Raw genomic sequence first — 25,116 nt, forward strand, 5'->3', positions numbered from 1 at the left:
CCTCTCTGGTGGACCTTTTTTAAGTTTTTGCAACATTATTAACCTTATGACATACAAACAGCTTAAACACTTCTCAGCTTTATTTTTTTTTTTTTTGTAGAGGTAAAACAGTCATTGAATTGTTGTGGCTTTTCTAAGTTAGAAAAAAAGTTAGGGAAATAATATAGAGACTACACTAAAAAAATGTTTAAAACCAACTTTTAAAAAATTACTCTATATTTGTTGCAGCTAATTTTATTATTTTTGCTTCTTGCATTTTGGGGTCACAATGTCACCTCAGAACGGAAGAAGAGTTTAAGGCCTTCCTTTACCTGTGCTGTGTATTTTTCAGTTTTAGGTCATTTTGGTGAGGAAACTGCTCTAAACAACAAGAGTACCATTTTATCCCCTATAAAGACAAAGTGAAAGTCACTGCGTCCTTAATCTAGAACTGCTGCTGCAGTAATATCCTGTAGATTAAAGCGTCTCAACACAATTGTGGAGGGTTTGTTAGTAAACAGATGGTTTCATCAGGAAATGTCATAAAATGTTACAAAGGAGATTACCATGCGTGAATGGCTGAGGTACATAACCAACTACAGTTTTATGTTTTGTTTTGTTGATAACATAGATGTCTCCTGGGGATTTACAACCAACACAAACGCAGCTGTAGCTGTATCAGGTGTCCTCATTCGTCCTGGATAGAAAGCATACAGTACATCAGTGAAGCACATGGGCTTGTTCAGTACTTAACAGATTTTTTTAATGTATATTTTCTAATGACATTTATCTGCTGTATGGTTTTATGTTGAAAATGTGATGCCACGTTGACATTTAGTGCTGACTATTTGAGGTGAATATTGCGCCTTTTAATAAATTACATGCTGTCTTCATATTGTAACTATGCTTTCAGCTCAGGATGAAATTAATTCAATACAATATTCTGGGTCCAATGCATTAGCTTTAAACTCACATTCTATAATCATTTTCTTTCTTTTTTAACCAACTTATAGACCCATTTTTTACATTCTGAATCATTAATCATTTGATTTTGGGGGATATGAGATGACTCATATTTCTAAATATACACTGTTGTTCTTATATATTTCACATTGAGTCAGGATATTATCGACCTAAGACTAATTTCAGTTTAATTTTCTAAACCAAATAAAGTCACTTATTAAAATGTTGAGTCAACAGATCAAACTTAGCCACTGCAATTCAAAATTAAAACCACATTATTAGCAAAATATAAGTCCAGGAGAATTTTTTTTTCTTATTATGTTGTTAAAATGTTGTCTTTATGTAATTTTCTTCTGTGATTTCCTTAACTTTCACTCTCAGGCCATTTGACATCTTTATATTAATTGCCATTTTTGCCAACTGTATGGCCTTAGCTGTCTACGTCCCTTTTCCTGAAGACGATTCCAACTCCACAAACCACGATTTGGTGAGTAGTCTGTATCTGTCTTAGAAGCAGTTTATTTATTTAGTGTCTGCTGCTACGGAGCTGCTCTTACATCCAGGGAGTTCTAAAAACCTCCTTTTGGTTTGAAGTTTTATGTTTTTCATAAATTGACTAAATGTGGTACAGTATTTGTGAGCTATATGACTAGTCTTTTTGTTGTGACATGATGAGGAGAGAAGAAGTACTTGATCTAAAAAAAGTTTTGTCTACAAAAGTATTCACACCCCTTCAACTCATTATTTTAGCAAAATTGCTCAAGCTCAGTCATATCAGCAGATGTATAGTGAGCAGCTTTTAAGCTGTGACATAGATTTACATTTGGGTTTAGACTTGACAATTATAAAACATACATATGGTTTGATGAAGAATTTAGACACAACTAGCAGGTTTTCTTTCATTATATTTCTGGACTTAGCTCCATTCAGTTTCCTGTCAACTCTGATCAGCTTGCCTGTCATTGCTGAAGGAAAGCAACTCCCCAGCATGATGCTGCCAACATCATGTGTCGCTATGGAGATGATGTGTTCAAGATGGTGTGTTCCAGATGATCTGTAGTATCAGTTTTTATCTTATGAAGCCCTTTGCATGTAGATCAGAACTTCAATTTTAGATTTCTTTCTTCCACTATTCCTAAAAGAAAAGATTTCTGTAGTGAACAACTAATAGTGTCCCTCTCAGATTCTCCCATATGAGCTGTGGTTTTCTCTCATTAGTGTTCTCGTTGCCCTCTCTGTCAGTTTTATTTTTGAGCCATGTAGGTTTGCAGTTCAGTCGGACTCTTCACATTTTTGAATGAAGAATTGAACGTTTGTTTTGTGATGTTCAAAAAACCAGTTTGATTCAGCTTTATAACTGCCTTCAACTTCTCCACAACCATATCTGTTATGTGTTGGTCTTTATGATGCTGTTTGTTTACTAATGTTCTTAAACAAACCTTTTAGGCCTTCACCGAACAGCTGGATTTATTCTGGTCTTAAATTACACACAAGTGGACACAATTTGCTAAGTCGATGACTTCTGGAGAAAATAAAATGCCCTAGATTTTAATTTATGATTGTCAGAGTATAGAGCCTAATGTCATTGTTTAGAGGGTCTAAAAACTAATTCTCAATTTCCTTCCGCTTCATAATAATGTTCTACTTTGTGTTGGTATATCTTATCAAAAACATTCAAATTCATTGACGTTTTTGGTTGTCAAGTGGTAAACTATGGGCCAGATGAAGAGGTGTGAGTATTTTTGCAAGTTACTGCTTTCCTCTGTGGTATTTTGATTGCAGTCTTATGTTGTGTGCTGTTATGTAGCTGGAGCTTTATAAGCAACAACAGGACCTTGCATGCAATCTGTGTTTTCAGTATGTAGCTTTAATATGCAGATTTGTTTTGCCTACCCAGAGAAACACTTTGAACCGATGCTTTATCATGTCACGGTCCGCCTGTGAAGTTTTTTTCTTTATTTCCCTTTCTATTTTTAGCAACTGCTCACCATTGCACCACTCTGTGCACCCTGTGCATTTATGTCTGTATGATGAATTGTGGGTGATGTAGTGTTGTAAGCATTCTTCCACTGCTGAGGATAAGTGTGATCTCCAGAAGGCAGACAGACGCACAGACTGCGGTGCTTACAAGAGCAAAACCGAGCTCACTGTTCAATGATTAATGAGAAGTGTGTACAGCATGTCTGCAGACAGTTGATTGTTTTTGATTGATACATTTTGAGGCATAAAAATCTTAGACAAAGCTTACCAGTTTACTGTAAACGACTGAGAGGACGATGTAAACATGTATGTGATGTGTTGAAAAAGGTGCAGCTCTGGTTAAAAGTGTGTCCATTAAGTCCTTTAATGAAGGAAGGAGTATTGCTTCTCACTGTGACCTCCTGGAGGGTGACATCTGGGTGTCTGTTTACACATCACTGGTTCATCAGGGAATACTGGTCCATCTGGGACATTGCCTGTAACAGAATGATAGTCAGATTTCTGTCAAGTTTAGTTGTGAATTCAGTCCGAAAGACATCATTTTGCTAGATACAACACATAAAAACAGTCTATTTTTATCTGCTGATACAATTTTAAGCTGGTTCACAACCAAAAATAAAAACTTAAAAGATAAGAACAGCGTTAAAATGTTTGCTCCTAGCCTCTCGTTATTTAAATTGGGAACAGAAGTGACTTCACGCTGCTGTGTGGGAGAGTAAGGTCACTGTAAAACAAAGTTCTTATTATTATTTCAGATGAATTGATTATAAATCTGTTTATCTTATACTAGCAACTAGCACAGCTAGTGTGGCGAACATTGCTGAAACAGTTGTCTCCATGTGTATTGTAGTTCATGTGGACTCAAATGTTCATTCTATGGTGGAAAGAAGTTGAACCTAAACGGTTTGAAAGCAATGATGATAAAGATTACAATTAATCCACACTCCTTGCTTTATTTTCCTTCTTCAAATAGGAAAATAAAGAGAGTTACAAAATTGTAAAAAAAAAAAAGTGAAATGTATTTAATCTTCATTCGACATAAAAACAAATGAATAAAACAGTAACAAACATTACATTTTGTCAAGTTCCATCATTAAAATCATCAGTACACATCAAATATGTTGGTCAATGTTCCGATTATTATGGGTCAAAAGCAATTCTCAACAGGGATTTTTTAATCTTGATTAAAAGGAACTAAATGTTTTAGCCGTTTGTAAGCACATTTTGGGTCAGTTAAGTAATAATAATAACAACAAAACTGATAATACTATAATAATAACACAAATAATAAACACCATTAAAGCATTTTGTTTTAAAATGTATAAGTTGTAGTGCCAATAATTGTAGGGACCTTGGTAGATTCATAAAAGTGTGTTAGTAAGCAAGCTGCGTTTTTAATCTCACCCAAGCATTCACCTGTTAATCATCGCACTGTTACGCCTGTCCTCTGAAGCTGTTACGGCTCTCATTTGTTGTATTTGTTACTCCTTCCTAATGAACAGGTATAGTCCTACTCTAAATAGAAGTGTCAGATTGGATTTATGGATGCACTCATTATGAATTAACTGACAAACTACGTGCATGACCGGGTGCAGTGCTGATCATTGATGCAGCGTGAATGCTTCATAAACAAGGGCATTAAGTAAAGATGAAAGGACAAGCTGATGAGTAGATATGAAATGATTTATGATCTCTTTGAGTAAGACGCATGGGGACAAACCTTTGCTTTCATTTTATTTAAAAGACACATGTTTTTTCTCATAGTTGCACTGTTTTCCTCTGATAGTTGTACATTTTTAAAAACGTTAGGTGTAGTTATGTCATGTCACATCTAAATCACCTTCCAGAGGATGAATAATGGAATATTTTTCTTTCCAGAAGAGACAGAACAAAGTAATTATTTATAGCACAGAAGTGCCAGCCTGGCCGCAGTTGTCCTGCAAAACTAGTATACAGAGATCGGGAGAGGAAAGTGCTGACTTTGTTTTGCAATATAGCCAACATATACGGCTGTAGTGAAGATTATGTTACGCACTACTCTGCAGCTATATAGGTGGATCAAGACTGATATGAAACCTGAATTATAGATTTTGGTTGGCCTACTATGCAATGCAAGGATCAAATTATATTACGCTGCTACTAAAGTATGCAGAGTTTTAGCCAGTAACACATTAAAATGTCATGTAGTTTTTAGCCGCACAGACACCAAATCCCTGCATTGAGCTGATGTCTAGAGTTTTGGACATATAGGCTTTTTATTTAGTGTGTTGTTCGTTGATGGACTTACTGTCCACTATGTTCAGAGTGCTGAGGTGCTGCAGAGCTGCCTCAGTGTTATACTGCTGTATAGTCATGGAGGCTTTAATAGCCTGAGTCTGCCCGTCTTGTTAGTGAGGCTTGGTTAAATGCAGCAGCTCATTATAAATAGAAAGCAATTTCCTCCCCAGGAAGCACAGAGGGCAAAAGATTGGGGTCTTACTACCACCAGGAGGCACAAGTGAGTAACAGGATGCAGCAAGCACAAGGAATTGCATGTACATGTGCAATGAGACAAACACCAAGTCAAAAAGTCATATTTTCAATCCAGTCAAGGTCAGTTTGTTCTGTTTCTGCTCTTTCTTTGCTTAGACATTTCATTGGATAATAAGAACCCATGTTGCATGTTACTGTCTCGTCTAAGATTTGTAAAGAGACACGCGGATAATCCGTAGCACTGCTGGTTTTGCTTTCAGGTCATTTCTGTCTTATCTATCTGAGGATCAACACCGCAGGTGGGAGTCTCCTGCTGAAGGTGGCTCAGCAGAGCAATGACCTTTTCATGGGGAATGTGATTCATACATCTCATTCTGCGTACGTTAACATACAGCCAGCTGTGTCTGATACCAGGAACTGTCGGTGCTCATATAAGTGTTGTTGCATAAGTCGTGCTATATGGGTGGCAACAAAATGACACACACAGATGGAAAAAAAAAAACACATATCTGTAGAGTTTATACTAGTCCATGGCTGCTGAGTTTAGAGGACACCTCAGGTTCAGTTTCTTTTTAAACAGAGTACAATGATGAGATATAAATTATTATCCATTTGGTGATTCTGTCTGCTCTTTTGCTATATAACACAGAATATGCTTCCTATAAATAACAGATTTAGACAGTAGACATTTATTTTTTTAACCTTCATTTAACCTGGAAGAAAAACTAAAAATAGAGAGATTAAAAATATAATTTTCAAGAGTGTCCCGGACTTGACAGCAGCAAAACAAGATAAAAAATAAGACAATTTCAACCTTACAACATTTGACTCTGGTACAACTAATCACATAAAACATCTACAGTCTGAGATTTCTATCTCCTTGTTCTTGAAGAGTCTTTTAAAACAATTCAATAAAACCATCTCATCAATCTTTAGATCCTTCCGTAATCGTTTGCAGTAATGAGGAGCAGCATATTTAAAATCTCTCTTTTCCGGTTCTGTCCTGGTTCTCGTGTCACACAGTGCTTCCACTGCAGGAACCAGAACCAAATCAGAAAAATGTAGGTGGATCCTACCTCAAAAATGGCCCTGATAGGGAGGTAGGACTTTTTGGACTGATGGTGGAGTTCTGTAGTGGAAGAATACTAAGGATACCTAAAGCTCTTTATTTCACACATCTCCCAATTTATATGCAATTGTGCTAAAATTCTATTTAAAAGTTCTGTCTTTATTTGCAAAGAAAACATGTCAGATTTTCACTTGTGAAATTATTTGAAAACTATCTATTATTTTGTATACAATTTGCAAATAGACACTAGTTTCTGTTGGCCTAATGTATAAAAAAAACAAGAAAATACTTGGGCTTTTGTGGTTAGAACATGATAACATATGAAAAAATCTTAAGGGACATGAATGCTGTTGCAAGGAATGCTAAATATCGGAGCAAAAAATAATTAGTCCTTCTCATCTTTCAGGAGAACTGTAGTTGTATACTGATAATTACTCCCTTCTGAAAAACCAGTCAAAATAATAATGAATTAATGTCAATAATAAATGTAAACCTCCTAACAAAGCTTGTGTGTATCCCACTGCAGGACCTGTTGCTTTATAGTATATTTATCTTCTTTATTTGTCTTTTTTTATTTAAGTAAAGCAAAACCGAGCTTTGTATCATTTTTTACATTGCACTTTGTTTACTATTAAGACATAAAAATCAGTTTTACGGTTTTTAAAGCAGAATTGGTCCAGCAGGTCCTATTTATTTGAATAGCATCGTTAAAAGTCAGTGCAAATGGAGCAAACTAAATAAATATAATATACGAGAGGTGCTTTATGTTTATGTGTTTTGGCTGCACTTCATACTGCCTTAGAGTGTAAATATGTACACGTGTGGGGTGAATGAAACAGTTGGCTCTGCCTGTGTGCGTGCGTGTGTGTGCGTGTAGTTGCTGGCACAAGCAGCTATGTCTGGATTGGGGACTCCTGTGGAGATGATGATAGAAGAATGTGTTTAGTCACTTAACGTAACTGCTCATTTGCAGCTCACACTAGCACTGTCCCCGCTTGTTATCTTGAATGCGTGTTTCTGCATGTGTGTGCAACATTGAGAGTGTATCTGTATGCAGGCGTGTGACAGGGGGAGCAACACAGTCGTAGGAGCAAAGAGAAAGCGAGTGCTGTTTTAGTTGTATATGGAGAATGTGTTATTGTACATAATAATGTAAAGCAGCAGAGCCTTGGAAAAATATTCCTGCCTGGACGTTTAGCAGAATTTCTCATGATTTTCTCATGATTCAGCCACAAATTTGAATGCATTTTCTTGGGGGAAGTGAAGAGAAAATAATATAATACGCAGTTTTCTGTATGTTTTAGCATTTAAAAATCTGAAGAGCATGGTTTGTATATATATTTTTGTATATATATTCAACCCCTTTATTCTGATACCGATACATAAAATCCAGCGTACCTAACTACTAAATAAAGCACCAGTGTGGAATTTACTCTAAATTAGTGAACAAAGAGTATTGTGAAGATCAACAAACACAACAGACAGAACACAGCAGTGTTAGCTTCTAAAATAATAACTCAAGCATTGAACGTGTCACGGATGTTTCAAATCATCGTTAAAAAAAAGCAAACAAGCATGAGACTACCGCAGGACTACTAAGACATGATCATCCTCTTCAATGAACTGTATATGTGAGGAAAGCATTAACAAAAGTGGATTCTCAATTCAGAGCAAAGTTAAAAATTTGCTCTCATGCAAAATGCTATTTCGTTGTAAACTAATTATGCACAACACTGATCACACCATCCTCATGACACCGCATGGCAGTGGAAGGATCATTCTGTGGGAAATCCTTTTTTCCGGCACGGAAATCGAAGGTTGTCAGAATTAATGGAAACTCTGATGCAGCTAAATACAAGAGGATACAGGAATAAAACTTGCTAGGTGCTGCAAAAGATTCATCTTTGGCAGAGGTTTATTTTTTAGTATAACTACGTAATTATTCTGATCTGTTACACCTACATACTCGAACGAGATCTTTAAGGTCAAATAATCAAAATTTCCAAGAAGTTTCTCAGGAGCAGATTTTAATTTGTGAAAAAAATCCTTCCCTATAGATAAAATCCCAGTAAAATACATTAATGTTTGTGGTTGTGGTTGGACAAAAGATGAACGAGTGGTATGAATACATTTGTAAGTTACGGCACGGCACAGTACATAATACACAATATATTTGCACAAATAGACATGCATATTGCTAGAAAACATATACATCAGATGGTAAGAAGCATGTGAGACATTTGAACAATTGATTCAATTGATAAATCTTTCTTCAGAAATGACCACATGGACTCCACGCTCTCAGTCCTCCTAATACAGACTGCACACTCAGGCAGCCGGAGGAAGCAGTGGGAAGCACTAAATACTGGCTGCCCTCACCCTGCTGGCTTGGCTGCACGGCCCTGACTTATCTTTACCAACAGAGGAGCGAAGCAGAGATGGAGAACGGACTGAGAAAGGAGATGGCAAATATCTGATCAGATCAAAAATAATATAAAGACATGTGGGGGCATCTTTGCTGCTGAAATAGCTGATAACAGTAAGGCTTATTTATGTGATTTACACCCGGTTTGAGCAGACCGCTCGCTGGACTACATATGTCCTACACTCTCAGTTATGTTGTAGCTTGTAGTTTACCGTGTTTTTGCTGCTTGGAAGCGTCTGGTCACACACAGATATCATGCATGCATGATGTTACCTTGACTCACGCTACTCTGGGCTCGTCGCCACACGCTCAGATGTGAAGACATGCAAGCATGCTATAGCAGCCGTTGCGCAATAATACAATGTAAACCCTCTCCTTTAGTTATCCATAAAAATATATTTTCATGGATAACTAGTTTGTGCACAGAAAACATGTTTTCTGTCAAGGGATAAGGCAGATTTTTCCACAGTTTTCCATCCCACAATCTAATCACTTGCTTAAATAATGGCAAATATCTCTGAGTGAAATATTTTCCATTAACCTTTTATGTTTTCTATCATATCTGTAGCCATTTTTGTCCTTAAATAACTTCTAATTGCATGTATTCACACAATACTGTCTAATGTAATTATCAAATATCCCTTGCAAACATTAAGTTAATGAAAATGGAAGTTTCATTTCTTCATGCCTAATATAGATCTAGCATTATTTAAATCAACTATTTATTTATTCATTTTTGTGTTTGTCTGGGATGCCTCAAAATGTAGTTATACAATTTAAAATTCAATTGACGTGATTAATGTGACTGTATAATTTCAAGGTTGCTGCGGTTTTGTTTCCTCCCTTTTAAGGAGTTTGTTTTCAGTAATCTCAGAGAACTAACAGCTGCAGCTGTTTGAGCTATTTTCTAACCCAAAATTGTTCAAAAACAATATATGAGGCCAGTTCCAGTGACAGTGACATTAATTATGAGTCTGTGGGGGTAGAAAGCAGGGCTGCGCAATATGTAGCTTCAACACCTACATCTTGATGTGTGTAAATGTGACATACAGTCACGCTGAAGGATGTGTGATGTCAAGTGAAGCAAATTAACTCAAACAGACCACACTGTTATTTTTTCACTGCTGGATTTTGACCTCTTTCCCATTTCAGTCATGAATCGACTCCAGTGCAATAAACTGCCCTCCGAAATCACATTGTTAGCAAATAGAGTGCCGCTGTGTGTAATTTAATCTCAGTATAAATCCAGCTGTTCTGTGAAAGCCTGAGAGGTTTGTAGGAGAACATTAGAGAGCAAAGTGCATCGTGAACACGAGGAACACAGCAATCAACTTTTCTCCTCAAAGTTTTCTACTTGAAGTCATCATCCAAAAATAGGAGAATAACACACTACGACCTTGCCAAGACAAGGTGTCCATCTTTTCAGGCCAGGCAAGGAGAGCATTTTTCAGAGAGACAATCATTTTGACTCTAGAGAAGCAGCAAAGATCCACAGCTTAGGTGGACGAGTCTGTGGATGAAACAAGTAGTTTTGCACTCTACAAATCCTAGCTTTTATGGAAGAGAGGGGAGATTGTTGACTTGAATTAACCTGTAGAATATCTTATAATAAAAGTAAAAACTCCTAGTTGCAGTTTTGCAAGCCATTTAGGGGACACAACAGATGTATAAAAGAAGTTGCTCGGGTCAGGTGAGACCATAATATTGAACTTATTAGTCCTCAGTGTGTTGGAAACTAACACAGTGTTCTGGTGGTGTCATTTTCTTGTAGGACGGGGTGTAAGGCTTGAGTTGAAGGTGGCTGGAGCTAAATGCAGGTCAATTCTGGAAGAAAAGTCTAGAGACTTGAAACTGAACATACAGCTAAGGCTACAATCAAATAAATTAGCAGAAGCCAAGCGCAGTCTTAAAGAGCTTCTATCCTGCAATATTCAGATGCATCCCTGCTCTAACACACCTGAAACAAATGGCCGAATCTCCTCATCAGCAGTCATTCAGCTCTATAGAATATATATTGTTTTGCTTCCCAAATGTAAGGTGTTAATTTGTAAACAACCAGGCAAGTTAGTCTCATAATGTTTACTAGGGTAGATGTGATGCATTGTTGCTGTTATTTTCTGTCTGAGGTGAGGAGGAGATAAACTGCAGCTCATGAGCTCTGCAGACACACCACTCCAAACTGCTAATCTACTCACATTGCTGCTGTCCGCTCAGCTAAGTCATATGGCAAGTTATGTTGGAGCGAGCACGGTTCAGTGGGTGAGCAGCATCATATGTCATGTGGTGAACTGATCAGCTGTGAGATGAGCTGAGCTGCGCCTGTAGATGTGAGTACTCACCCTGTGGCGAAGGAAGGCCAGTTGGGGTTGTGGCTGTGGGGGTTGGTGGAGGGACTTCTGAGTCTCCTGTTACTTTTTTAGTTTAAAACTTGGCTGTTGTTATCTGTCTTGGGACTTGAAAACGTCCCGATGCCTGATGAAAGTTGTGTTTTTGCAAACATGAGACTGGCAGCAAGTGAAGTGAACATATTTACTGCTGATACAGTGTTACAGTGAGTCTTTTTACAGCAGCAAAATACAAACGTAAGAGTCGAGCGTATGGTATGGTCATCTTCTTTGCTGTGTCTTGTCGCTCCTCAGACAGCCTAACATGCTGATTAATGAGTAGATTACTGTTTAATTGGAAGGGAAATGGTTATCATTTGCAATTATATTTAACATGCCTTCCTGATCCATTAGCTGGCAATGTGCATAAATTAACTTCAGCTTTAAAAGCTAAAATTGTCCTGACAATGCGTTACATTTTAGCACCTGCTCCTCAATTACAGCTGGAGAAAATAATAAACTATTTATTGCAGCACCATTTGAAATTCACATGCCTGCGTGGGCCTTCTCATGGCATTGCTTAGGCTGATATGAAAAGCTGAGTAACGTTTTGTGTGTGTGTGTGTGTTTTCTTGTTTACCACCAGCAGAAAATCACACCAGCAGTTTACTGTCCGTTCTTTGTGCTCGTCGTTGCCTCTAAAATTGTTCACTCGTCTCTGTGTCACTTTCTCTCCGTCCCCACATGAATCGCTGTGTTCTCTCTGCTCCCTGCAGCTTAAGAATGCTCCAGCACAGAGGCAGCAGCCCTGAGCTTAACTCAGCCTTTTATTGCAGTAACAAAGGGGCCCATGTCGGTTATTCTGGGCTAAGTGCTTCTCACAATCTGCTGTTAAGTGTTGGGAAAACGAGCCCGACAGCCTGCAGTGCTCCTGCGTTTGTAGTGTCCGTAGAGATCACAAAGTTAAGGACTCCCTCAGGGAGAAGAGGTAATTATCTATATGATAATATATATGAAGGCTTTTACCTCTTTTTAGTCAGTGTTAAAGGTTAATTTTCATATTGATTGTACTTAATGTAACTGGTTGGTGATGGTCATACAGTGGCTTGCAAAAGTTTTTCTAACCTTCAAGCTTTGCCAGACTACATCCACAAACTTTAATGTATTTGATTGGATTTTATTAGATAGACCAACACAAAGTGGAGCTTAATTGCAAAGTGGATGGAGTTTCACTTGGAAAATGAACCTTTCCCCCATTCTTTTCCAGCTTCTAATAGATTGCCTCATATTTAGCTTCTCTGTCTTCCCTTCAACTCCAGAACCATTTTCATTGTTCTGGCAAAAGAAAATCTGCCCCTAAGCATGATGCTGCCACCACTATGCTTCACCATGAAGTTGACGTGCTGCATTACTGTTTGGTTTGTAGGCCTGAGAGTTCAACTTTTGTTTTATCTAACCAGAACATTTTCAGAATTGTTTGCTTTTTCCAAATAGTTTTCTTTGTGCTACTCTTGCACCTCCTTCTTGTTGCACAGATCTACCATGGGTTCGCTGGCTGCTTCTCTGATTAATGCTCAACTTGCTGAAGCTGTCAGTGTTGTAGACGGCCATGTTTTAGTGCGTTTGCAGTTGTGCCATGCTGTTTTCCGTCTCAGATGATGGATTGGCCTGCTCCTTGTTCTTCATGATGCTGCTTGTTCACAAATGTGATACTGTTGAGGTCTTCACAGAACAGATTATTTTTACTGATATTAAATTAAACACAGATGGACTATATTTTCTGATTAGGTGACCTCCTATGGCAGTTGTTTGATTCTGATTTTATTTTGTTGTATTCAAGTAAATGGGGAGTGAATATATTTGTAGATATGGCCTTTTCAGAGTTATATTTGTAAAAAAAAAAATTGATATCTATTGATTTTTTTCCCTTCCTCTTACAATTATGCACTACTTTTTTGTTGGTTCATCACCTGAAACCCCCCCCCAAAAAATTCAAGAAACTTTGTGGTTTTAATGGTACCCAAAAGGTCAAAGGGTGGGAACATGTTTGCTTGCCACTGCATGTATTGAATACCAGCCGTGTATAGAGACCTGACTCATGAATAAATAATGAGAAGTGTCTCTCTCTGGCCTACAAGAAGTTGCAGGACTATTCTAAACAAGCTGAGTCCCCTCTTCAGTTTATCCGCCTACAATTTCTACCACAGCCAAACACACACACCACCTTTGTCTGGATGTGTGTGTATTTGCTTTCAGCCTCACATCTAGTTGTCCTCAACCTGATGGCTTAATGTTCCTGTGTTCCCTCTGCCTTTGAAACAAGCAGAGAAAGGAGCACAGCAAAGTTACATCATGTTTCTCTGCGTATTGTACCCTCTGCAAAGCCCTAATTATCCAAGCCAATCCTATTCAGTGTGTTTTTTGTCCAGCTATTTGCTCCTTTTTAAAGACTCTATACTTTAATAACCAACTTCATCATTTTATAATTTTGTATTTTGGCTTTTTAAAACTTCTTCCAGTGTCACTGGTTCTCATAAAAAAAAATACACAGAATGTGTGACATTGTTGTTAAAAATACATAATTATCTCAGATTTTAATATGACAGCATCACAATACAAGAGTAATAAAACGCAATAGACAAAATCTGAGATATCTGAAATATCTGCAGCCCTCATAAAAACTCCGGTCTATGCAGCTGTAGAGGATGAAATTATAAATGACTGTCCAGCACAGTATTGTGCAGAACTGCACCGACTAAAATGTCATACAAGTTTTCTGGGGCATGCACAGAAGAGTTCTTCCTGCTGATACAAGACACAGCTTTCAGTACCTACTGCCCTTCAGCACTTCCAAAGTCCCACTCCGACATGGTCTGTGTTAGGATGCATGTGTTCCTCATATCCTGTTGGAAGGTCATCCTGTCTGAAGACACCAGCATGGAGAGCACCTTCACTGTTATGGCTTTGGGGACTCGGGTTTCTCTCCTTAAATCCACTTCTGATCGGTGATAACATCAGAAAAACATGACAAAGGCAAAGTTTTCTTCTCAGCCACCAATCACCTCACATAAAGAAATCTGCTGTGTTCAGAAAACCTCTTCACAATAACAAAACAGCAACGACACTGGGTTTTCTAAACCACATTATATGCAATTCATTTTCTATGCAGAGAGTCAACAGCTAATCACAGCCGTTCCAGATTCATATTCCAGATTACTCCTGAAAATCCAACTCTTTAAAAAATTTCCCTATTTGAGAAGCTAAAGATTTTTTTAAGTAGGCAACTGTAATATTCTTTGTTTTCACGTTTATGCTGCTGTTGCAGGACACCCTTGCATATTGCATGGAATCAGATTTCCTACACCTCAAAGTAAATCACCTATGAAATATCATTATTTTAGACAGAGTAACAATATAATTATAGATAGATAATGTGTGAAAAAAATCATAGAAAAAATAAGGATCACTTAAATTTTTTGTACATTATTTTATTCGGAAGCCAAATACTAAGAAATGTATGAATGTTGCAACGCTTGCCTCTGTAAAATTTTTCTCTGAATATATAATTGCAACAACAGTCAGAATGGAGTTTTATTTTTGTCTTAGTTATCAGCTGTGCTGATTTACAGGTTTACTTGAGGAAAAATCATGTTCACTTTTTAAATCTTTCACTGGAAACATAAATCACAAAGAAAGAAAAAGCACTGAATTGGTTACCTTTTCATCCAGATGGAGTTCATTCATTCATTTCCTTACTCTTGTTGCCATGGTTATCTCAGTGTAGTGCTTGATTACGGGTAGAAACTATGGTGGAAAAAGAAAGAAATGCATCAGAATTGAATAAAGTCAGAACAAAGATAATGTTTTAGTTTAACACTTTTGAACATCCTTGTATTAATGAGCTTTTTTGTATTTTTGTAGTCTTTAAAGGTGAGGAAAATCAGCACTTCAAACTGGTACAACGATATTCACACGCTGTGTGTTTATGTGTTGTCACTGTATGAAATATTAATTGATCAGCTTAAAAGAACAGAAATGTTCCACCACCAACATGTAGATTATTTCTCATTTATTTTATTGCATTAAATGATTCATGCAATAACAAAGCTCTATATTTCATAGCTACAATTTAACATTACTGGTGTTTATTCTATGTTCTTTTTTTAATCAAGTATGGAGACGTTGTAGCGTGACGTCAGGCGCGCAAGATGACGTCACGTCATTGCCTGCTAGAGGGCAAAAAGCTGCTGGCAATGACTACCATTATTGGCTTTAGTTCAGTGGTTCTTAACCTTTTTTGAGGTACCGAACCCATCAGTTTCATATGCGCATTCACCGAACCCTTCTTTAGTGATAAATAATTTATTTATTTTTTCCAAATTCAAGACATACAGTACAGACCAAAAGTTTGGACACACCTTTTAATTCAATGAGTTTCCTTTATTTTCATGACTATTGACATTGTAGTTTTGAAGGCATCAAAACTATGAATAACACATGTGGAAATATGCACTAAACAAAAAAGTGTAAAACAACTGAAAATACCCCTTATATTCTAGTTTCTTCAAAGTAGCAACCTTTTGCTGTGATTACCGCTTTGCACACACTCTGCATTTTCTTGATGAGCTTCAAGAGGTAGTCACCTGAAATGGTTTTCACTTCATAGGTGTGCCCTGTCAGGTTAATAAGTGGGATTTCTTGCCTTATAAATAGTCGTGAAAATAAAGAAAACCCATTGAATTATAAGGTGTGTCCAAACTTTTGGTCTGTACTGTAGGTAGATGTTTTTTTGCTGGTGCACAAAATGAGCCGTGCATGAACGTCATCTTTGCTCAAAGAACAAAACCATGAACTCACAGCAAGTTACAGTGTTATTTTTTTCTGGCCGCCAAAAACTATTTCGGCCCCATAAAAGAATTTCAGCCCCTAAAAATATTTTTTTACTATTTTACTAATTAAAAATAAATTTGGATTTTTTTCAAAGAATTAAATTTTTTTTAATAACTTAATTTTTCTTATTTTAAATTTAATTTGTTTTTTGTCATTTTGAATCCACAAAATACTTTTTTGGGTCCAGAATAAAGTATTGCACAAATGACATACCTGCAAATCAGTGTGACTTCTGCTGTTTGTTTTTGAGAGACCAGTTCAGAGAGGCGTGGCTTCACCTTGGCAAGTGCATCTTCAGAGCAAAGTCTGTTCATTTTCTTCTTTTTTTGCTCGACATATTTAGTATGGATTAAAATATTAAGAAAGAAACCATGCAACGTACAACTACGACAGCCGTTTAATACTGCGTGCACTAAATTCCCCGCAGCGCTGATTGGCCGAGGAAAGTAACGTGATCCTCTGCAGCAAGTGATGGCCAAGCGGGGGCGTGTCATCACGACTTTACACAAGTTAGCTCCGCGGCAGAGGCTCCGCCGAACCCAGGTTAAGAACCACTGCTTTAGTTGTTAAGTTATCACTATAACGCACTAAATATTAAAAGTTCGCCTGACATATAAAAGGAAAAAGGGACGCGCTGCTTTGATACTAATTGTCAACTATCACTATCACAACTAGCTAACAAGGTCAGGAAAAAGTTTTAATTAAGACAATAGCTAGGAAAGGAAAGTATCTTAAGTTATTCTGGCTTGACTTTGACAATCGTAACATGTAGATGTGATGTGTTTCCGTTCAGTTAAAAAATAGAAATAGCCGACCAAAACACTAACTCTGACTTATCACTAGCGCAGGTGTTTAAATTAGCTAATCGACCACCGCCGTGTTAGATAAGCTAATAGCAGCGGTAGCTAATCCACCACAGTAACATTTAATTATTACAAAATAAAAAAACAAGCCTAAAATCATTATATTGTAATGGACTGAATGTCCTGTTCTTTGTGTGGGAAATGTTTTTGAGAGTTGTTTTTTGTGTGTGTGTGTGGAATGTCGTCAGTTGCAATGAAAACCAATCGTTGTGTAGCTAGCCGACATAGAGAGAGAAAAGTGGATTTGCCTTGTTCTTCAACGGTTTTTCGGTGTTATTTTTACCTTTGCTGTGGCGTACTGGACTGAATGAATCATATCTACATCTCCAGGTTTCATTTAGTTAACGAAATAGTTCTACAGCGGCAGCGCGGCTGTGGGTGGCATGGAAAAGAAGTGTTTTTGCCCTCCAGCGTTTTGCGCATGCGCAAAATTTCCGGATGTAAACAATAACATGCAAAGAAGTCCATAGCGTCCGTTTGAAAAAGAAAAAAATGCCTGTTTTCTTGATGCCAGAAAATATTTATTTGAAGTTTTCAGATTGAACCCCTGCCAAGCAAAAAGGCAAGGCGTTCGTTTTATTCTTTAGTATTTTTGTTTATTATTATGTTATAGTAATACTAAGATTAAATTTATTTGTGATCAAATGTGTTTGTCTTTGTTTCTATTCTGTGTTTGATGGCCACCAAAGAAATTAAGATGTTTCTTAAATAATGTGGTCATGTTTTCATGAATATGACTTAAGGTTGCTGCTGGCAGCTCATTTACTTTTGTTTTTATTTTTTCTTTATTTCTTTTTGTTTGCAGGAAACAGTTGAATATGCCTTCCTCATCATTTTCACTATTGAGACCTTTCTGAAGATTATCGCTTATGGTTTGGTGATGCACCAGAATGCATATGTGAGAAATGGCTGGAACATGCTGGATTTTGTCATTGTGGTTATCGGGTAAGTCCTTATGTCATTGATTGCTGCTTTTAACATTTTGTGCCTTTTATTTATGTATCAGGTCCTAAGGGTTTTGTTATTTTTAGTTGGGTGTTTTTCCTTGCTTCAGTTTGACAGTTTACAGTATTTGCAGGAGGAGAAGTTAAAGTTGCTTAAGCCTCTGCTCCGAGTGGCCAACTGCTAATAGAGCCCCTCAAACACCCACAGTATGTGACCCAGAAAAGACAGAGAGAATAAATCAGAGCTTTACCACCATTGGAGTGACTCACCATCTCTCCATTTTTATTCTCCTCTCCAACTCTCCCTCACATCTTTCCCTCTCCTTCACTCACTCTCTACCATCCTGCTCTGTTTTGTGTCTGCAGCTTGTTGGCATTAATACCACACGGTATAGTTTCTTAAAGCACAGGGAAGCACAAATTGTTATTTTTTCTTAGAATGTATAAATGAAAGACAAAAAGAAATAAATATTAGCAAGTCTTGAAAATAGCCAGCACAAAATATGAAATACAAATTTCCCAAACTGAAATAATGGTTGTTTCAGTTTGCTCAAATAATTGTCACTTTGTACACACTGTTATGGAAACATCAGATGCATGCCTTTAAAGCTTGAATCTTTATCCATGTATTGGTGCAGCACAGCAGAATGTGACCTTGGCCCTTAATTATTGCATTGCTTCCAAAGCAAGTAAACAAGATCCTTAAATTACAAAAAAAAATTGATGGTAACCAATACATCTTCCTTGTTAATATCATAGTTTCAATGGTTCATGCTGTTAGCTCCCCAAACCTGTCCACCCTTATTCCTGTCTCCTGCACACTCTCATCTTATCATCTTTATCACAGCTTTTTACCCCCACCCTCCTGTTTCTTTCCTTTCCTCCTGCCTGTATCTCTCCTCTAATACGCACAGTCCGATGGGTAGCTGGGTCAGATCTCTGTCTGTGTGCCGCATGCGGTGTTGATCTGCCTTCCAGTCACATGCAACGAAGGCTGCCTCTGCTATGAAGAGTGACTCTTGCTGCTATAAACCACCAAAATGACAAACCAAGATAATCCAGCTTGTATCTGATGTCAGAGGTGCAGTCCATTTTCTGACAGGGTTTAGTGCATGCGTGTACAGATGAAACATCTTTAACATTTGATGATTCATGGTTTATAGCAGATAAATGTTTTTGATGGAATATAGATAATGGTCTTTTTCAAATGGTACGAATAGAACTTTCCACTGAAACAACAATGTTTTCAAGTGAAAATCATTTATGCTGAAATGTCACTGATAAAATCTTAAATGTCACAACAAAAAATAAGAAAATGAATTTTCTACAAAGGTTGATCAAGGCATAATGTAAAAATATTAATACTCCTTTTTGTATATTGTAACTTTAAAACACAAACTCCTCAATACATAAAGTAGGGTTCTATGTGATAGACAAAAACACAGCTGTGTGTAATTGTCAACAAAAAACATAAAATGTTATATAGTTTTGTGTTTGTATTTGGCCTCTGTGTGCAGGATCACCTCATCCTGCTGTACATATTTAGGGGTATGAAACTGAACATTTTCATTACAACAGGAAAGATGGAAAACATCTGTTTTATCATCAGGATGTTGTGTTCAGGATGATGTGTAGTGTATCTTTCTGCACAGTTTGGATCTCATCTGATCAGAAAACCTTCTTCCATATGTTTTCTGTCTCCTGATGATTTATGGACTTCTTATGTTTTTTTTTTTTTTTCTATTTGCTATTCTTCCCTTAAGGATAGATTTGTGGAACTCAACATTGATAGTCTCCCACCTTTTAATTTCAACAAAGGAAACTTATCTGTTAAACCAAATGATTTGTGTAGTAAGTGCTCTTTATGTTACTAGAAAGGCTCAAATATATTTATCAACTAGGTGTTTGAAAACCTTCATATAAGATGCTTCAATTGCTGAAAGCTTGGTTCTTCTGTGGTTTCATCAATAAAAGAAAGTTGTCAATATGTGAGCTTGAGCCGATGTCTTGTGAAACCCCCACTGGCGGGTGTTTAGTCCAGCAGCTGTGACTCAGTGGAGCATAAGTTGGAGCAGACTGTGCTTAAAGGCCATCAGAACTTCTTCCAGCTCCTATCAGCAGCTTCATTCACTGTTTTAACTCCACAGCTTGGATGTGATAAGTCAAAATGATTTCCCCCTCCTGGCTAGGTGAGAAATCTCTAAGTTACACTCTAAGTGAGTGCAACAAAGTGTCCTCCTTCATTGTGAAATCTGATTCTACTCTGAGTCCTCAGTAGGAAGCAGTTATTATGTTGAATGTCTTTGCTTTTTTGCTGTTTTTAAGATACACAACTGATACATCTAAATAATTTTCATATTTATTATGATATAGACTCAAATGATCAATCCAGTGTCTAAGATGCTATTTTAGACATGCTGTCTTGTCTTGAAAGAAACAAAGTTCTCAGCCAGGAAAACAATGGTGTACAAATCCCATTAGCAAAACTATATAAAAGTGCAAATATTTTGTAGTAAACATACATATCCTTATACAGACATTTTTACAGTTTGCATCACTTTTTCATCTTGTAAGAATGCTGTAAAAATGGTGGTCCACGTACTGTCTGATAAGCTTATTGTCTTATTGAATATTAAAACCTACCTTTATTATTTATACAATAATTTTATTTCTTTATAAAATATTTATATTGTTTTATTACCCAGGTGTAATGCTCAGTAGGTTCTTTGAAAACAATTATCTCCTGTTTAATGTAGCCATAGATACATGATTTCAATGGCTAGTGTGGAGCTAAGGAGGCCAAATATTCATCTTAGCATTTCTTTAGAAGTGACCTGAATTATAGATGAATCATAATATCTGGTGTCCGTTTTTTTGGCCTCATCAAATAGTGTTTGAACAAAGCTCAAATACAAAAATGCTGCATTTACTGTCCTAAAGAAATTGATAGAGGAAACTTGTTTTTGGTTGCAGACTCTTCAGTGTTGTTTTGGAATTTTTGACCAAAGAAGATAAGGGAGAAGGTGACAGAGAGAGTAGCCATCCGTCGACGACGCATGGCCACGGGGGTAAACCCGGTGGATTTGACGTTAAAGCCCTTCGAGCCTTCCGTGTGCTGCGACCCCTGCGGCTGGTCTCAGGAGTACCCAGTAAGTTTTCTACAGATACTTTGCATATTTTTGTGTGAAACAATTTAATTTCCTTATTCAGAACAAAACAGAAGGTGAATAAATTCTCATGGCAAGTCCAGATTGTAAACGTTCAGATCCTGCGGACTTTTTACCAAAAACATCTATTCAGTATCTTCATCAACGCTTCAGGGTCAGGTGCTCAGTATGTTAAAGTAAAACGAGATTAATGTTTCTTAATAAAGGTACATGGGTTGTATTAAATGCACTTAGATATAGTTTACACTTAAACTAGTGTTGCACTGCTCTGAAAATATATATTTTTAGCTAATAAGCATCACAGGGTGCTGAAGGTTCAGTTGTATGACCCAAGCCATCAGGATTTGCATAAATGTTTTTCTTATATCCTCTGCAGGGTTGAAACTCTTTACCATCTGGTGCTACGTATGTTAAAATGTAGCAATAAGAAACAGAAACACAAGAGCTCATCGTTTTGGCCATATCTTTATCATATGTTTGTTTTTCATTTTTGCTTAGGTTTACAGGTGGTGTTGAACTCCATCATTAAAGCCATGGTTCCTCTGCTGCACATCGCCCTCCTTGTCTTGTTTGTCATCATCATCTATGCCATTATTGGCCTGGAGCTTTTCATCGGTAAAATGCATGCAACCTGCTATATAGGCGGCACAGGTGAGACCTCTTGGTTTTCTTTTACTCATAAAAGCAAACTCAATTTTCAGTCAATGCAGCGTTATGAACAGCTTTTTCTGCTTTCCTTACCAAAAAACCCCGTTGAGGCTCTTTCTACATTTATTTCAGTAAATCATAATGTCATAGTGACAAATTTAAAGGATTTGCTAAACATTTGTGAAATGCTTCAGGTTGTCTCCAGTTTAATGTTATAGTAATCAAAAGACTGTAGTTGTGACAATTTAGCTTACTTTAATAAAATTTTATGTATTTAATTTTCTTTGTAAGGGAGTTCATTAACATTCCTTGACCATTCCTCTTTTTTTGATAATTAAACAAGTCTTAATATCAGACAAAATGAGCCTGAGTGAATACAAAAAGCCACTTTTAAATGAAAAATTCCTTTAAAAACTAGCTTTTTTATATGGAATGCCTGAAATGCCAAGAAAAATAAGCTTTAAAGTTGCATAACATCTGAATCAGAGTTGCTCCTGGACTACGCCACACCAAAACCTAAGTTATCAAGAGGTGGACTTGGTGGTGTCCTCCTGATAACTATTCTCCAGAGTTGTCTGCTAGGGAACAAGTTTCATGGTTGTCTTAGTCCTGGAACAACACAGCTAGTCCTTACCTACACACTACCACCACCATTTTGGCTGCTGATATTGTTTGTTATTTTTTGATCAGTTTAGTTTCATATGAAATAAGACTTAATGCACACCTTTTAAAAAAAAAGTTGAAAGAATGCTTTCAAAATATCTGAGTGATCCTTAAGAAGTTTATTTTTTGTATTTTTTTTTCTTTTAGGAAATCTAGCATGTGTTTGTGTTCTTTTTGTTAGCTGCAGTTTTGACCTTGCATGTCTCTCATGGATGCAAATTTGGCGAATCTCTGTCTCAATGTTTAATCATGAAGAAAACCCTAATCAAGTCAAATTAGGCTGTCAGTGTCTCAGATGTTGTTCTTGGTTCATTTAAACTCCTGGATGATTTGTCAATATGCTGGCTTACCAAACTTTTTAAGAATGTATTCAATTTTAAGTACTGTTTAATGTTTTGTACATTTATCAATGAAGCTTCTCATTCACTGGAGTCCTAAAAGCACAACTTTTTAACCTTTCCTTGTTCCCCCGTGGAACTGTTTACAGGATTACCAGACAGAAAAACACAGAAACTCATTCATTTATAAGTAAAATAACATGGCTTAGTAACAATATGACATAATATCTTTCTGTAAACCAGAATGATGCTTGTGTTTTCATGTCCGCATGTGGCCTTAATGCTAAATGTAAACTGAGGCTAGAAATCAAAAGTGAATATGACTTACCTTCATCTAAAGATGACTGACTGTATCTTTCTGCAGATTTGGTAGCAGAGGATGATCCAGCTCCCTGTGCGATCTCAGGGCACGGGCGCCAATGCCCCATCAACGGCACACAGTGCAGAGAAGGCTGGCACGGCCCCAACGGGGGCATCACCAACTTCGACAACTTTCTGTTTGCCATGCTGACGGTGTTTCAGTGCATCACCATGGAGGGCTGGACAGACGTGCTCTACTGGGTGAGCACTGCTCTGGCCTCACATTTTGATAACCTGCGACTGACACACATGCCTTCAGCTTTGATGCATCCTCAAACACAGTAATGTGACTGACAGTGTGATGATGAAGGTGATGATCATTTCCTGAGGCATCTTTTATCACTCACATGTGATTGATTGGCTAAATGACTCAACACATTCATCAACCTATTAGTACTGATCTTGCGCTATCTTTCTTATGAGATCTGTTTTAAAAGAGACATATTATGGTGGATTTTTGCAATCTTGCATAATAATTTCTTTTAATTTATTTATGTTGATGACTCTAATATGTCATAGATAGTGAAATACTGATTACTGGAAGTTGTGTCTAAATATCTTAGGTAGATAGACAGATTTAAGTTGCCTAATAGATATCTAGCAGTTAAAACAATATAATTGAGGTATCATCCCTATACATCCTAGACTTCACAGTTGTTTTTTTCTCAGGCTTTTAATACCTTTTTTTACATTTTGTCATGTAACAACTATAAAATAAAAGTATTAAAACACAGCTCATAATAATGAGTAAAAATTAAGAATCGATCACCAATCTTTAAATAAAAGCTGAAACAAGAATAGCTTATACCAAAACTGGATTAATGCAACATCTTTTCACAGAAAAAGAGTAAGAGGAGGTTTCTAGAGCTTTTTCACAATGTTCATTATCAAGTAAATGAAGTGAGATACTATGTTAAATTTGCCTGTAGAAGCAATGCAACAAAGAAAGCTAGAACAATTAAAATGAGTTTTGTAGTATGTCTCCTTTAAGACAGATGACTTTTTCAGCTTGATTCTGTCTTTTCTGCTGATTTTACTCTGTTTTTCCTCTTTTCTCTCTTCTCTTCTTCTCCTTCCATGTTTGCTTTTCCAGATGAACGATGCTATGGGCTTTGAGCTTCCATGGGTTTACTTTGTCAGTCTTGTGATCTTCGGCTCCTTTTTCGTTCTTAACCTGGTTTTGGGTGTGTTGAGCGGGTAAGAGCCTTTTTCTCTTTGAAGACAGGGGCTTTCTGCTCTTTTGTGAGCTGGAGGTTCTCTGTTTTTTGTCTTTGTTTCTGTGTCAATTAACTGGCTGCTCTCGGCTCCTGTAGGTCAACGATGCCATCGGATTTGAAACGCCGTGGATTTACTTTGTCAGCCTGATTATACTGGGCTCCTTTTTCGTGTTAAACCTTGTGTTAGGTGTGCTAAGTGGGTAAGATGCAGCGTGTGCGGTGGATTTGGTTTGCAGTGTGGAAAGCATGTTTCTCTGTTTGGGATAATAAATCAGTTTACCATTGTTATGGTAAAATTATGATAATCTAATAGCTGACCTGCAGAATAAAGGTGCATCCCAAAAGTGAAACTTATAAACATATGATATGGATTTGTTATACATAGGCCTGTCACAATAACAAATTTTGCTGGACGATAGATTGTCCCAGAACTTATTGCGATAAATGATAATATTGTTTTGAGACCATTTTCAAGTCATATACTAATAATAATGGCATAATAATGCAAGAACTCATTCTCAAAGATCAATAATCTGTAAATTATAATAAACATTTAAACAGTGGAATTGGAAGACATATAAAATATCCAAAGTAAAGAAAGAAAACAACAGAAACAACAAATAAAATTAATTATGAAGTCTATGTAAACAAAATTATCTTTCATAAGGGATAGTTAAGACCAAAACTTTTATCATTCAGTTTTTGGTAAAAAGAGAGAGAAAAGAGAAAAACGATAAATCAAGAAAATGAAAATTATTGAGTTTCTTTTAATTTATCATGCGATTAATTGATTTATTGTTTATTGTGACAGGTC

The 25,116-nt window shown here is 36.9% G+C and overlaps 1 protein-coding gene across 16 annotated transcripts in view; it reads left to right on the plus strand.

Annotated features, from left to right (window-relative positions):
* cacna1da (calcium channel, voltage-dependent, L type, alpha 1D subunit, a) overlaps positions 1-25,116 on the plus strand; it is a 75,430-nt gene that overhangs the window by 3,914 nt on the left and 46,400 nt on the right. For all 16 annotated transcript variants that reach the window (XM_032549205.1, XM_032549207.1, XM_032549215.1 and 13 more), the window contains 6 exons: positions 1,324-1,429; positions 17,771-17,910; positions 20,883-21,058; positions 21,575-21,727; positions 23,090-23,286; positions 24,179-24,282. In XM_032549205.1, coding sequence (XP_032405096.1) covers positions 1,324-1,429; positions 17,771-17,910; positions 20,883-21,058; positions 21,575-21,727; positions 23,090-23,286; positions 24,179-24,282 — 876 coding nt within the window. The remainder of the gene's footprint in view (positions 1-1,323; positions 1,430-17,770; positions 17,911-20,882; positions 21,059-21,574; positions 21,728-23,089; positions 23,287-24,178; positions 24,283-25,116) is intronic.

Source organism: Xiphophorus hellerii, chromosome 20 (genome assembly GCF_003331165.1).
Source record: "Xiphophorus hellerii strain 12219 chromosome 20, Xiphophorus_hellerii-4.1, whole genome shotgun sequence".
Lineage (NCBI taxonomy): Eukaryota > Metazoa > Chordata > Actinopteri > Cyprinodontiformes > Poeciliidae > Xiphophorus > Xiphophorus hellerii.